At 52.8% G+C, this 15,589-nt stretch overlaps 1 protein-coding gene across 1 annotated transcript in view; it reads right to left on the bottom strand.

Moving 5' to 3' along the window:
- Positions 1-15,589, bottom strand: part of LOC147122418 (choline transporter-like protein 5) — a 248,011-nt gene that overhangs the window by 207,517 nt on the left and 24,905 nt on the right. Inside the window, exon 2 of the mRNA XM_085983554.1 lies at positions 11,929-11,977. Coding sequence (XP_085839680.1) covers positions 11,929-11,977 — 49 coding nt within the window. The remainder of the gene's footprint in view (positions 1-11,928; positions 11,978-15,589) is intronic.

Below are 15,589 nucleotides of genomic sequence, written 5' to 3'. Positions count from 1 at the left end.
GTTCACTTTGGAGGTCAGGACATCCAGTTTGTCCTCGTCCGATTTGATTGCTTCGGAGGCGGTCAGGAATTTTTCGAAACACTTAAGCCAGTGAGTAAACTTGGTGGATGAGTCCGCCTCCTGATGATCTAAGTCCAGGCATGCTGGTGTGAGGATCTTCTCCATTATAAAAATGTTGTTAATAAAATTGATGCGCTATCAATTACTCATAAAAGACTGAGAGTTAGAAGAGTAACTAAAGGCTTTTATTAACAACAGAATGGAGGTCTGCCTCGAGTGGTCGACCGGTCCAGGATACAAGGGCTGGGGAGCAGTCACCTTTATACTAGGACCTGTGGGAGGAGTCAGCCGAGGCATGTCCAGGCATGTACACAGTGGAATACAAACAGGACAAACAGGAATACAAACAGTGGTTTACCACATGCTCCCCCTTGGTCATCACTGGGAGGCGGTTCGGAGAGGCAGACTTCTCCGTTTTTAGTATATCTCCTCCTTCCGTTTGGTGCTACATTAATAGCTTAACCGAGGCCCCGAATTCCCCAACTCAAGGGAGTGAATGTGACCAGAGGTGGGGTTCTGACAGTGAGTGATGTGCTGCAATAATATACTGAGGCAAGTGGCCACCTTATGAATTATTATCCTGAATTTCAACACAACAAGCTATCAGTTCACTGCACAGTGAAAATACTGTTTGCATCTTTGCAATGAAATGTAGTACTGTAATATTGATTGTTTTAACATAGCAGAAGGTGTATTACATTGAAACTTATAAAATTCTGGCAGGACTGGACAGACTAGATGCAGGAAGGATGTTCCCGATGGCGGGGGAATCTAGAACCAGAGGTCACAGTCTAAGGATAGGGGGTAGGCCTTTTAGGACAGAGATGAGGAGGAATTTCTTCACCCAGAGAGTGGTGAACCTGTGGAATTCTCTACCACACAAGGCAGTAGAGGCCAATTCATTAAATATATTCAAGAAGGAGTTGGATATATTTCTTAAGGCTAAAGGGATCAAGGGGTATGGGGAGAAAGCAGGTACCGGGTACTGAACTTGGATGATCAGCCATGATCGCATTGAATGGCGGAGCAGCCTCGAGGGGCCGAATGGCCTACTCCTGCTCCTATCTTCTATGTTTCTATGTTTCTATTACTCCAGGACCTTGTCTGGTATTCGGTTCCAGTACACTCAGGGCCAGTTAATCTGTTTCTGGCGGTGCCGGTTGAGGGAGGAAAGTTGGTCAAGAATGTTCTTCTATCAAACTGTGCCATTGGGTCTATTCGTGTCGAACAGAACAGGCGGCGCCGTCTAGGGGGGAATTTCGATCCTCTGCGGAGTGGAAAACTGGCGGGACCGGATCGGACACCTGTTAGACATAATAACCTACAACGGGCAGCAGTTACACGACCTCCGGCCAGTATCGCCGGCCAGTATCTCCGGTCAGTATCTCCGGCCATATCTCCGGTCAGTATCTCTGGACAGTATCTCCGGTCAGTATCTCCGGCCAGTATCTCCGGCCAGTATCTCTGGCCATATCTCCGGTCAGTATCTCCGGCCATATCTCCGGTCAGTACCTCCGGTCAGTATCTCCGGACAGTATCTCCGGTCAGTATCTCCGGCCAGTATCTCCGGCCAGTGTCTCCGGTCAGTGTCTCCGGCCAGTATCTCCGGTCCGTATCTCCGGTCAGTATCTCCGGCCATATCTCCGGTCAGTACCTCCGGTCAGTATCTCTGGACAGTATCTCCGGTCAGTATCTCCAGTCAGTATCTCCAGTCAGTATCTCCGGCCAGTATCGCCAGCCAGTATCTCTGGCCATATCTCCGGTCAGTATCTCCGGCCATATCTCCGGTCAGCACCTCCGGTCAGTATCTCCGGCCAGTATCTCCGGCCAGTATCTCCGGCCAGTATCTCCGGCCAGTATCTCCGGCCAGTGTCTCCGGTCAGTGTCTCCGGTCAGTGTCTCCGGCCAGTGTCTCCGGCCAGTGTCTCCGGTCAGTGTCTCCGGTCAGTGTCTCCGGCCAGTATCTCTGGTCCGTATCTCCGGTCAGTATCTCCGGTCAGTATCTCCGGCCACTATCTCCGATCAATATCACCGGTCAATATCTCCGGTCAATATCTCCGGCCAGTATCTCCGGCCAGTATCTCCGGCCAGTATCTCCGGTCAGTATCTCCGGCCAGTATCTCCGGCCAGTGTCTCCGGCCAGTGTCTCCGGCCAGTATCTCCGGTCAGTATCTCCGGTCAGTATCTCCGGCCAGTATCTCCGGCCAGTATCTCTGGCCATATCTCCGGTCAGTATCTCCGGCCATATCTCCGGTCAGTGTCTCCGGTCAGTGTCTCCGGCCAGTATCTCCGGTCAGAGTCTCCGGCCAGTGTCTCCGGTCAGGATCTCTGGTCAGTGTCTCCGGCCAGTGTCTCCAGTCAGTGTCTCCGGCCAGTATCTCCGGTCCGTATCTCCGGTCAGTATCTCCGGCCATATCTCCGGTCAGTACCTCCGGTCAGTATCTCTGGACAGTATCTCCGGTCAGTATCTCCAGTCAGTATCTCCGGCCAGTATCGCCAGCCAGTATCTCCGGCCATATCTCCGGTCAGTATCTCCGGCCATATCTCCGGTCAGCACCTCCGGTCAGCATCTCCGGTCAGCATCTCCGGCCAGTATCTCCGGCCAGTATCTCCGGTCAGTGTCTCCGGTCAGTGTCTCCGGTCAGTGTCTCCGGCCAGTGTCTCCGGCCAGTGTCTCCGGCCAGTGTCTCCGGCCAGTGTCTCCGGCCAGTGTCTCCGGTCAGTGTCTCCGGCCAGTATCTCTGGTCAGTATCTCCGGTCAGTATCTCCGGTCAGTATCTCCGGCCAGTATCTCCGATCAATATCACCGGTCAATATCTCCGGTCAATATCTCCGGCCAGTATCTCCGACCAGTATCTCCGGCCAGTGTCTCCGGCCAGTATCTCCGGTCAATATCACCGGTCAATATCTCCGGTCAATATCTCCGGCCAGTATCTCCGGCCAGTATCTCCGGCCAGTGTCTCCGGCCAGTGTCTCCGGCCAGTGTCTCCGGCCAGTGTCTCCGGCCAGTGTCTCCGGTCAGTATCTCCGGTCAGTATCTCTGGCCAGTGTCTCCGGTCAGTGTCTCCGGTCAGTATCTCCGGTCAGTATCTCCGGTCAGTATCTCCGGCCAGTGTCTCCAGTCAGTGTCTCCGGCCAGTATCTCTGCCTAGTATCTCCGGCCAGTATCTCTGACCAGTGTCTCCGGTCAGTGTCTCCGGTCAGTATCTCCGGTCAGTATCTCCGGTCAGTATCTCCGGCCAGTGTCTCCAGTCAGTGTCTCCGGCCAGTATTTCCGGTCAGTATCTCCGGCCAGTAATTCCGTCCAGTATCTCCGGCCAGTATCTCCGGCCAGGATCTCTGGCCAGGATCTCCGGCCAGTATCTCCGGTCAGTACCTCCGGTCAGTGTCTCCGGCCAGTGTCTCCGGTCAGTATCTCCGGTCAGTATCTCCGGCCAGTATCTCCGGCCAGTATCTCCGGCCAGTATCTCCGGCCAGTATCTCCGGCCAGTATCTCCGGCCAATATCTCCGGTCAATATCTCCGGCTAGTATCTCTGGCCAGTATCTCTGGCCAGTATCTACGGCCAGTATCTCCAGCCAGTATCTCTGGTCAGTATCTCCGGCCAGTATCTCCGGTCAGTATCTCCGGCCAGTATCTCCGGTCAGTGTCTCCGGTCAGTATCGCCGGTCAGTATCTCTGGCCAGTATCTCCGGCCAGTATCTCCGGTCAGTGTCTCTGGCCAGTATCTCCGGTCAGTGTCTCCGGTCAGTGTCTCCGGTCAGTGTCTCCGGTCAGTATCTCCGGCCAGTATCTCCGGTCAGTGTCTCCGGTCAGTGTCTCCGGTCAGTGTCTCCGGTCAGTGTCTCCGGTCAGTATCTCCGGCCAGTATCTCCGGTCAGGATCTCTGGCCAGGATCTCCGGCCAGTATCTCCGGTCAGTACCTCCGGTCAGTGTCTCCGGCCAGTGTCTCCGGTCAGTATCTCCGGTCAGTATCTCCGGCCAGTATCTCCGGCCAGTATCTCCGGCCAGTATCTCCGGCCAGTATCTCCGGCCAGGATCTCTGGCCAGGATCTCCGGCCAGTATCTCCGGTCAGTACCTCCGGTCAGTGTCTCCGGCCAGTGTCTCCGGTCAGTATCTCCGGTCAGTATCTCCGGCCAGTATCTCCGGCCAGTATCTCCGGCCAGTATCTCCGGCCAGTATCTCCGGCCAGTATCTCCGGCCAATATCTCCGGTCAATATCTCCGGCTAGTATCTCTGGCCAGTATCTCTGGCCAGTATCTACGGCCAGTATCTCCAGCCAGTATCTCTGGTCAGTATCTCCGGCCAGTATCTCCGGTCAGTATCTCCGGCCAGTATCTCCGGTCAGTGTCTCCGGTCAGTATCGCCGGTCAGTATCTCTGGCCAGTATCTCCGGCCAGTATCTCCGGTCAGTGTCTCTGGCCAGTATCTCCGGTCAGTGTCTCCGGTCAGTGTCTCCGGTCAGTGTCTCCGGTCAGTATCTCCGGTCAGTGTCTCCGGCCAGTATCTCCGGTCAGTGTCTCCGGTCAGTGTCTCCGGTCAGTGTCTCCGGTCAGTATCTCCGGCCAGTATCTCCGGTCAGTGTCTCCGACCAGTATATCCAGTCAGTATCTCCGGTCAGTATCTCCGGCCAGTATCCCCGGCCAGTATCTCCGGTCAGTGTCTCCAGCCAGTGTCTCCGGCCAGCATCTCCGGCCAGTATCTCCGGTCAGTGTCTCCGGTCAGTGTCTCCGGTCAGTGTCTCCGGCCAGTATCTCCGGCCAGTATCTCTGGCCAGTATCTCCGGTCAGTGTCTCCGGCCAGTATCTCCGGTCAGTGTCTCCGGTCAGTATCTCCGGCCAGTATCTCCGGTCAGTGTCTCCGGCCAGTATCTCCGGTCAGTGTCTCTGGCCAGTATCTCCGGTCAGTATCTCCGGCCAGTATCTCCGGTCAGTGTCTCCGGCCAGTATCTCCGGTCAGTATCTCTGGCCAGTATCTCCGGTCAGTATCTCCGGCCAGTATCTCCGGTCAGTGTCTCCGGCCAGTATCTCCGGTCAGTATCTCCGGCCAGTATCTCCGGTCAGTGTCTCTGGCCAGTATCTCCGGTCAGTATCTCTGGCCAGTATCTCCGGTCAGTGTCTCCGGCCAGTATCTCTGGTCAGTATCTCCGGCCAGTATCTCCGGCCAGTTTCTCTGGTCAGTATCTCCGGCCAGTATCTCCGGTCAGTATCTCCGGTCAGTATCTCCGGCCAGTATCTCCGGCCAGTATCTCCGGTCAGTATCTCCGGTCAGTGCCTCTGGTCAGTACCTCCGGTCAGTATCTTCGGTCAGTGTCTCCGGTCAGTGTCTCTGGTCAGTATCTCCGGGCAGTATCTCCAGTCAGTGTCTCTGGCCTGGTCCCTCCGGTTTCTCGTCCCCGCTGAATTTGAAAGTCATCCCCTAGATTTCTGTAAGATGGTACTTCAACAACAACAACAACAACTTGCGTTTATATAGTGCCTTTAACGTAGTAAAACGTCCCAAGGTGCTTCACAGGAGCGATTTTATCAAACACAATTCGACCCCGAGCCACATACGAAGATATTAGGACAGGTGATGAACAGCTCGGTCAAAGAGGTAGGTTTAAGGAGCGTCTTAAAGGGGAGAGAGAGACGGAGAGGTTTAGGGAGGGAATTCCTGAGCTTGGGGCCTCGGCAGTGAAGTGTCAGTCTAGACTGAGCGATTCTCTTCTGTGACCAGCGCGGGAGGTTTTCCTACGCTAAAGGCACTATATAAATGCAAGTACTTGCTGTTGAATCCTAGGAAGCAATTTCCATACATGGTTCCATGGTATGGTTCCGAATCACAATAATAAACATGCTTTACGGCTCTGCTTAGGGGCTCTCTACAAAGAATTAATTCCTCCAGCACTAAACACTTGAGTAGATTTTTTGTATTCTGCTAGAATTGTAAAATGCTTTCATTCCACGTTGCTCCAAGGTGGTTCTTGTTATTTAATCTGGTTTGCTAACACCGTCGTTATAAATCACAAAGATTATTTACAGAACAGAAACAGGCCGTTCGGCTCAGCTGGTCCGTGCCGGTGTTTATGCTCCACACCAGCCTCCTCCCACCCCTCTTCATCTCACCCCATCAGCATATCCTTCTATTCCTTTCTCCCTCGTGTGTTTATCCAGCTTCCCCTTAAATGCATCTGTGCTAATCGCCTCAACCCCTCCCTGTGGTAGCGAGTTCCACATTCTCACCATTCTCTGGGTAAAGAAGTTTCTCCTGAATTCCACATTGAATTTATTAGAGACTATCTTATATTGGTGGCCTCTAGTTCTGGTCTCCCCCACAAGTGGAAACATCTTCTCTGCGTTTACCCATTAAACCCTTTCATAATCTTAAAGACCTCTATCAGGTCACCCCTCAGCCTTCTCTTTTCTAGGGAATAGATATATTTTTTAAGGCTAAGGGGATCAAGGGATATGGGGAGAAGGCAGGGACAGGGTACTGAATTTGGATGATCAGCCATGATCGCATTGAATGGCGGAGCAGGCTCGAGGGGCCGAATGGCCTACTCCTGCTCCTATCTTCTATGTATCTATGAAAAGAGCCCCAGCCTGTTCAATCTTTCCCGATAGGTATAACCTCGCAGTTCTGGAATCATTCTAGTAAATCTATCCCATGTAGTCTGCAATGCAAAAATAGTACAACTAATTGATGCTGCCTGATTCATCGCAATAAGCGCAGTGGGCAGTTCCCCTACTGCCGGGAGATGACGGGAGAGGAAATTGGAATCTGTCTCAGCTGAGGGACTTTATATTCTGTGCCCTGAAGTCCTCCAGACTTAAGTTCACAATTATGTATTATGAAACATATATTGCAATGCCTGTAAAAAGACAGATCTGCAATTCTAATTGCAGGCATGGTTTGGGGTGGGCTTTTTCTCAACACAAATACACTCTCCTTATTTTTTGTCAGTTCATGCGAGTTTAATTGCAGGTTGGCGGGTGACGGCTTGAGATTTCTCATTCAGTTGAAAAGGCGATACATTAAATCCAGCCCAGAGAGAGCTGGCAGTCTCCATGGCCTTTCAAGAGGTCTTCACTCTCTGTGGTGTCTTCAGGAAAGGCAGGGTGACTACAACAGATTGAGTGATGGTGTTAAAAGACCTTTTCTTTCAATAACAATTTGGCTTTGGAGATCAGTGAGATACGTTGGGGGTGAGGGGGATTTGAATATTAATTTTAAAGAGATTTTTTTTTAAAATTTCAACAACATGCAAAATATGAACTGCATTCTTCCAGGTGTGAGCCGTGGCTCAGCGGGTAGCACCCTCGCCTCTGAGTCAGGAAGGTTGTGGGTTCAAGTCCTGACTCCGAGGGGCTAGAGTGGATAAATCTAGGCTGACATTCCAGGGCAGTGCTGTACCTGTCTGCTCTCTCAGATGGATGTAAAAGATCGCATGGATACTATTTTGAAGAAGAGCAGGGGAGTTATTCCTGGCCAATATTTATCCCTCAATCAACGTAACAAAAACAGATTATCCGGTCATTATCACATTGCTGTTTGTGGGAGCTTGCTGTGCACAAATTGGCTGTTGTGTTTCCCACATTACAACAGTAACTACACTCCAAAAAGTACTTCATTGGCTGTAAAGCACTTTGAGACGTCCGGTGGTGGTGAAAGGCGCTATATAAATGCAAGTCCTTGATTTACTTGTACTTCTTTAAACTTCACTATACTGTATTCGCCACTCACGATGCCGCCTCCTCGACATTGGGGAGACCAAACGCAGATTGGGCGACGCTTTTCCTGAACACCTGCGTTCAGTTCGCAAGCGGGACCCCGAGCTTCCGGTCGCCTGTCACTTTAATTCTCTGCCCCACTCCCACTCTGACCTCTCTGTCCTCGGCCTCTTACACTGTTCTAATGAAGCTCAACGTAAACTCGAGGAACAGCAGCTCATCTTTACAGCCTTTCAGACTCAAGATCGAGTTCAGCAATTTCAGATCATAATCACTGCTCCTATTTTCTCGGCCAGCAGCTGTCGATCATTCTGCCATTCCCATTTACACCTCCTCTAGACCCATCCTTTGTTTCTTTACTTGTCCCATTACCATCTCCTTTTGCCTCGCACCATCACCCGTTTTGTCTCTTAATCTCGCCGGCCTTCCACCCTATCACAGACCTTCCCTTTTGTTCTTTCCTCCCCTCCCCCCTTTCCCTGCCCCTACACTTGCTTAAAAACCTGTTCCATCTCCAGCTTTTCCCAGTTCTGACAAAAGGTCACCGACCTGAAACATTAGCTCTATTTCTCTCTCCACAAATGCTGCCTGACCTGCTGAGTATTTCCAACATTTTTTGTTTTCTATTTCATGTAAGGACAGTTGTCCGGAGCTCTGCTCAGACCCCCATCTGGACCCTGCGGTCAGTTCAGGGCCCCGACCCTCAGGAAGGATAGACTGGCCTTGGAGGGGGAGCGGCCCAGATTCACCAGACTGACACCGGGGCTAAAGGGGTTAAATTCTGAGGCCAGGCTGCACAGACTGGGCTTGTATTCCCCTGAGTTAAAGGGTGATCTAATCGAGGTGTTTAAGATGATTAAAGGAGTTGATCAGGTCGATAGAGAGAAACTATTTCCTCTGGTGGGGGGAGTCCAGAACAAGGGGGCAGAACCTTAAAATTAGAGCCAGGCCGTTCGGGGTGATGTCAGGAAGCACTTCTTCACACAAAGGGCAGTGGGAATCTGGAACTCTCTCCCCACAAAAAGGGTGGGGGGGTCAATTGAAATTTTCAAAACTGAGATTGATCGATTTTTCTTGGGCAAGAGTTAAGATACAGATCAGCCATGATCTCCTTGAATGGCGGAACAGGCTCAAGGGGCTGAATGGCCTCTTCTTGCTATGTTCCTGTGACAAAGGGTAAATGATCTTTGAATAAATCTATAAATGTATATCATTATCTTATCTTGAAATAACAGGATTATGTCCATTGGAAAAGGAGTCGAACAGGAGTTTACTCGAGTGTTTTTAATTTTAAGAAGATTTTGATATAGTGAAGAGGCAAAGAAAGAAAGACTTTCCACAGTGACTTTCATGGCCTCAGGACGTCCCAAAGTGCTTGACAGCCAATGAAGTGTTCGCTTTTTGAAGTGCAGTCACTGTTGTAATGTCAGAAACGCAGCAGCGAATTTGCGCACAGCAAGGTCCACGACAGACGTCACGCCTCAGCCGTCACGCCTCAGCCGTCACGCCTCAGCCGTCACGCCTCAGCCGTCACGCCTCAGAGGTCACGCCTCAGAGGTCACGCCTCAGAGGTCACGCCTCAGACGTCACGCCTCAGACGTCACGCCTCAGACGTCACGCCGCAGACGTCACGCCGCAGACGTCAGGCCGCAGACCTCAGGCCTCAGACCTCAGGCCTCAGACCTCAGGCCTCAGACCTCAGGCCTCAGACCTCAGGCCTCAGACCTCAGGCCTCAGACGTCACGCCTCAGAGGTCACGCCTCAGAGGTCACGCCTCAGAGGTCACGCCTCAGAGGTCACGCCTCAGAGGTCACGCCTCAGAGGTCACGCCTCAGAGGTCACGCCTCAGAGGTCACGCCTCAGAGGTCACGCCTCAGAGGTCACACCTCAGACGTCACACCTCAGACGTCACACCTCAGACGTCACACCTCAGACGTCACACCTCAGACGTCACACCTCAGACGTCACACCTCAGACGTCACACCTCAGACGTCACACCTCAGACGTCACACCTCAGACGTCACACCTCAGACGTCACACCTCAGACGTCACACCTCAGACGTCACACCTCAGACGTCACACCTCAGACGTCACACCTCAGACGTCACACCTCAGACGTACACCTCAGACATCACACTTCTGATCCAATGTGGATGACCTCAGACATGCGCTCATTGAACTCCATCTGCCACCGTTTTGCCCACTCACTTAATCTGCCTACGTCTCTTGGTAACTTCCTGCTCCCATCCACACAGCCACCTGTGCCTCTTGTGTGGTGTCATCCACAAACCTGGGTGTAGGACGCTATTCCTTTACCCAGGTCATTGATAAATATGGTGAAAAGCGGAGGTCCCAGTATGGATCCCTGGGGAACGCCACTTGTCACATCCCACCAATCAGAGTCCCTTGTTCCCTAATCTCTGTCTCCGACCTTGCAACCAATTCTCAGTCCATGTCACAAGGCGTTACCTCCAATTCCGTGCGCTTTCACTTTTGCTATTAAACCTGAGTGCAAAAAACCTTACTGAATTCTTCCTGGAAGTCCATGTAGACACGGCCCGATGCACCATGTTGGTGACCTCAAAAAAATTCAGCTTGAATAGTCAGACATGAACCGCCCTTCACAAATCCAGGTTGTGTTCACTTACAGCAATTAACCAACGGCCAGAAATTTCCTCAAAGCTTCTCCCGTTTCGCTATTGTAATGTACGCACGTAAATCGGGTTTCCGACGCACTTCCATTACGATGGCAAGACGGGAGCAGCTCTGAGGAATTCCTGGCCGCTGTCGCCTCCAAGAGATAAGCCCGCTTAAAGAAAGAAAGACTTGCATTTCTACAGCACCTTCCACAACCACTGGACGTCCCAAAGCGCTTTACAGCCAATGAAATACTTTTTGAAGTGTAGTCACTGTTGTAATGTGGGAAACACAGCAGCCAATTTGTGCACAGCAAGCTCCCACAAACAGCAATGTGATACTGACCAGATCATCTGTTTTTTTAAGTGATGTTGGTTGAGGGATAAATATTGGTCAGGGCATCGGGGAGAACTCCCCTGCTCTTCTTCGAAATAGTGGCCGTGGGATCTTTTACATCCACCTGAGAGAGTAGACGGGGCCTCGGTTTAACGCCGAATCCAAAAGACGGCCGCTCCGACAGTGCGGCGCTCCCTCAGTACTGCCCCTCCGACAGTGCAGCGCTCCCTCAGTACTGCCCCTCCGACAGTGCAGCGCTCCCTCAGTACTGCCCCTCCGACAGTGCAGCACTCCCTCAGTACTGCCCCTCCGACAGTGCAGCACTCCCTCAGTACTGCCCCTCCGACAGTGCAGCGCTCCCTCAGTACTGCCCTTCTGACAGTGCAGCGCTTCCTCAGTACTGCCCCTCTGACAGTGCAGTGCTCCCTCAGTACTGCCCTTCTGACAGTGCGGCGCTCCCTCAGTACTGCCCTTCTGACAGTGCAGCGCTCCCTCAGTACTGCCCCTCCGACAGTGCAGCGCTCCCTCAGTACTGCCCCTCCGACAGTGCAGCACTCCCTCAGTACTGCCCCTCCGACAGTGCAGCGCTCCCTCAGTACTGCCCCTCCGACAGTGCAGCACTCCCTCAGTACTGCCCCTCCGACAGTGCAGCGCTCCCTCAGTACTGCCCCTCTGACAGTGCAGCACTCCCTCAGTACTGCCCTTCTGACAGTGCAGCACTCCCTCAGTACTGCCCCTCCGACAGTGCAGCGCTCCCTCAGTACTGCCCCTCCGACAGTGCAGCACTCCCTCAGTACTGCCCCTCCGACGGTGCAGCGCTCCCTCAGTACTACCCCTCTGACTTGGTCAAAGAGGTAGGGGATGCGCAAGAGGCCAGAAATGTAGAAGCGCAGAGATCTCGGAGGGTTGTGGGGCTGGAGGAGGTTACAGAGATAGGGAGGGGCGAGACCATGGAGGGACTTGAAAACAAGGATGAGAATTTAAAACTCAAGGCTTTGCCGGACCGGGAGCCAGTGTAGGTGAGCGAGCAGAGGGGCGGTGGGTGAACAGGACTCGGTGCGAGTTAGGGTGCTGACCCAACATCTATGCCATCTGCCTGCGCATTTAGGTACAACCTCTACTGATATTTTTACATGTCGAACATTAACATGATAATATAGCAGGGAGGAAGCGGCTCACTCACCTGCTGTGAATTGGCCCTTTGAATGTTGGGTCAAACTTCCGAGGCTCCCCTGGAAGATAGAAGGGCATAAATGAAATTAATTAATAAAATTACTCCACCACAGTCATAGGATCTCACAGCGCAGAAGGAGGCCATTCAGCCCATCGTGCCTGTGCTAGCTCTTTGAAAGAGCTCTCCAATTTGTCCCACTCCCCCCCCTGCTCTTTCCCCACAGCCCTGTAAAATTATTTTTATTTTCCAGGATTTATCCAATTTCTGAAGAGGGTCAGAAAATCGTGCCAACCATTTCCGGGGAGCACCGGGTCCCGGAATCGCCTCTTATAGTTCCGCGTGTGAGGAGAAGGGACTAGGGGCTTATAAAATGTCACTCTCGCGAGTGGGAGAATAAATATGACACACATTCCAAATAAACCATCAGTCGTAAAGATTCTGTTAACGCGCAGCGCACCAGAAATGTTCAATAATATTCCTAGAAATCAGTGTTTGCTTTAATCTGTCAGCGCGTACGAGCTTGCTACTGAAGCACTGTGGCAGTGAGGAATGTGATACCAATACAGCGAGTGCAGATCTGGTAATAACACAAACTGTGTTCCGATTAGAAAACCTTGTACTTCTCTCATTGCCTGTATTACCTCAGCGTGTCCACACTGAGATAGAGATAAAGAAAGAGAGAGAGAGAGAGAGAAAGAAAGGACTTGGATTCCTACAGAGCCTTTCACCACCTCAGGACGTCCCAAAGCGCTTCACAGACAATGAAGAACTTTACAGCAAACAGCAATGTGAGAATCAGCAGACAATCTGTTTTACTGATGTTGGTGGAGGAATAAATATTGTCCAGGACTCCGGGGAGAACTCCCCTGCTCTTCTTCCAAATAGTGTCCTGGGATCTTTTACATCCACCTGAGAGAGCAGACGGGGCCTCGGTTTAACGTCTCATCCGAAAGACGGCACCTCTGACAGTGCAGCACTCCCTCAGTACTGCCCCTCCGACAGTGCGGCACTCCCTCAGTACTGCACCTCTGACAGTGCAGCACTCCCTCAGTACTGCCCCTCCAACAGTGCAGCACTCCCTCAGTACTGCCCCTCCGACAGTGCGGCACTCCCTCAGTACTGCCCCTCCGACAGTGCGGCGCTCCCTCAGTACTGCCCCTCCGACAGTGCAGCACTCCCTCAGTACTGCCCCTCCGACAGTGCGGCGCTCCCTCAGTACTGCCCCTCCGACAGTGCGGCGCTCCCTCAGTACTGCCCCTCCGACAGTGCGGCGCTCCCTCAGTACTGCCCCTCCGACAGTGCGGCGCTCCCTCAGTACTGCCCCTCCGACAGTGCAATGCTCCCTCAGTGCTGCCCCTCCGACAGTGCGGCGCTCCCTCAGTACTGCCCCTCCAACAGTGCAGCGCTCCCTCAGTACTGCCCTCCGACAGTGCAGCACTCCCTCAGTACTGCCCCTCCGACAGTGCAGCGCTCCCTCAGTACTGCCCCTCCGACAGTGCAGCGCTCCCTCAGTACTGCCCCTCCGACAGTGCAGCGCTCCCTCAGTAGTGCCCCTCCGACAGTGCAGCACTCCCTCAGTACTGCCCTCCGACAGTGCAGCACTCCCTCAGTACTGCCCCTCCGACAGTGCAATGCTCCCTCAGTACTGCCCCTCCGACAGTGCAATGCTCCCTCAGTGCTGCCCCTCCGACAGTGCAGCGCTCCCTCAGTACTGCCCTCCGACAGTGCAGCACTCCCTCAGTACTGCCCCTCCGACAGTGCAGCGCTCCCTCAGTACTGCCCCTCCGACAGTGCAGCACTCCCTCAGTACTGCCCCTCCGACAGTGCAGCGCTCCCTCAGTACTGCCCCTCCGACAGTGCAGCGCTCCTTCAGTACTGCCCCTCCGACAGTGCAGTACTCCCTCAGTACTGCCCCTCCGACAGTGCAGCACTCCCTCAGTACTGCCCCTCCGACAGTGCAGCGCTCCTTCAGTACTGCCCCTCCGACAGTGCAGCGCTCCCTCAGTACTGCCCCTCCGACAGTGCAGTACTCCCTCAGTACTGCCCCTCCGACAGTGCAGCACTCCCTCAGTACTGCCCCTCCGACAGTGCAGCGCTCCCTCAGTACTGCCCCTCCGACAGTGCAGCACTCCCTCAGTACTGCCCCTCCGACAGTGCAGCACTCCCTCAGTACTGCACTGGGAGTGTCAGTCTCGATTTTGTGCTGGAGTCTCTGGGGTGGGACTATGAACCCACGACCCTCTGACTCAGAGGTCAGAGTGCGGCCCACTGAGCCAGGGCTGACGCTGTGAATGCAGTTTCAAAACTCGCCACGGTGGGATTTGAACTCTTTACCTCTGTTTTGGTCAAATCAGGTCCAATCGCTATTTTACTGACTAATAACCTGGCAGCTGATTGTCAGAGTTGTGTGTGTGATTTTGAGGTTCTGATTTCCCTCATTCACCAAGGAAGGGTTAAAATATGAGGACCGTTTGCATCGACTAGGCTTGTATTCCCTGGAGTTTAGAAGGATGAAGGCCGATCAGATCGAGATCCTTAAAATGATAAAGGGATTCGATAGGGTAGAGGGAGAGAGAAACTATTTCCTCTGGTGGGGGGAGTCCAGAACAAGGGGGCAGAACCTTAAAATTAGAGCCAGGCCGTTCAGGAGTGATGTCAGGAAGCACTTCTTCACACAAAGGGCAGTGGGAATCTGGAACTCTCTCCCCCAAAAAAGCTGTTGAGGCTGGGGGTCAATTGAAAATTTCAAAATTGAGATTGGTATATTTCTGTTGGGCAAGAGTATTGAGGGTGACGGAACCACGGCGGGTGGATGGAGTTAAGATACAGATCTCATTGAATGGCGGAACAGGCTGGAGGGGCTGAATGGCCTCCTCCTGCTCCGAGTTGGAGAGATCAGTACGCTGTCTGCTGCCGACGGAAGCGGATGTTACGTGTGGCAGGGAGGAGAGGAAGGATCCTCTTTCTCGCTTGGCCTCACGCCTCGAGACCTCTCTTCTGTTTCTCGTCGTCAGATCGGGAATGGAAAGGCAGAGGGTTTTTATTCAAAAGCAGGCGTTTAGCATAATTGTGCTAACATTCATCACAGGGCGACTGAACTATCAAATTACACTTGGGCTCTTGATGATAAACACCTTGGCCGGCTTGGTTTTTATCTGGATGCCCAGATACTGCTGCCGCAAACTGTCGACCTCACGCCGACTGTTATCGCTTCATTAAAAGCTTCAAGTGACAATCCGGCCGCAATCTATCTTAGCTTCATGACGGAGAACAGGGTGTTTAACTTCAGCTTTTCAAACCAAGGCAGCAAGAGGCCAATTAAAACTCTCATCCTTTTTTTTCCAAATCCCGCCACAGCCTCCTCGCCCTCTCCCTATCTTTGTAACCTCCTCCAGCCCCACCCCCCGCCGCCCGAGATCTCTGAGCTCCTCTAATTCCAGCCTCTTGTGCATCTCTCGATTTTCCTCACTCCACCATTGGCGGCCGTGCCTTCAGCTCCCTGGGCCCTAAGCTCTGGAATTCCCTCCCTAAACCTCTCCCTCTCCTCCTTTAAGATGCTCCTTAAAACCTACCTCTTTGACCAAGCTTTTGGTCACCTGCCCTAATATCTCCTTTTGAGGCTCGGTGTCAAATTCTGTTTGATAATCGCTCCTGTGACGCGCCCTGGGAC

This window comes from Somniosus microcephalus, chromosome 3, assembly GCF_052327205.1.
Source record: "Somniosus microcephalus isolate GS21.2 chromosome 3, FLI_Smic_1.0, whole genome shotgun sequence".
In the NCBI taxonomy this organism is placed as follows: domain Eukaryota; kingdom Metazoa; phylum Chordata; class Chondrichthyes; order Squaliformes; family Somniosidae; genus Somniosus; species Somniosus microcephalus.
This window is presented reverse-complemented; position numbering and strand designations above follow the sequence as displayed.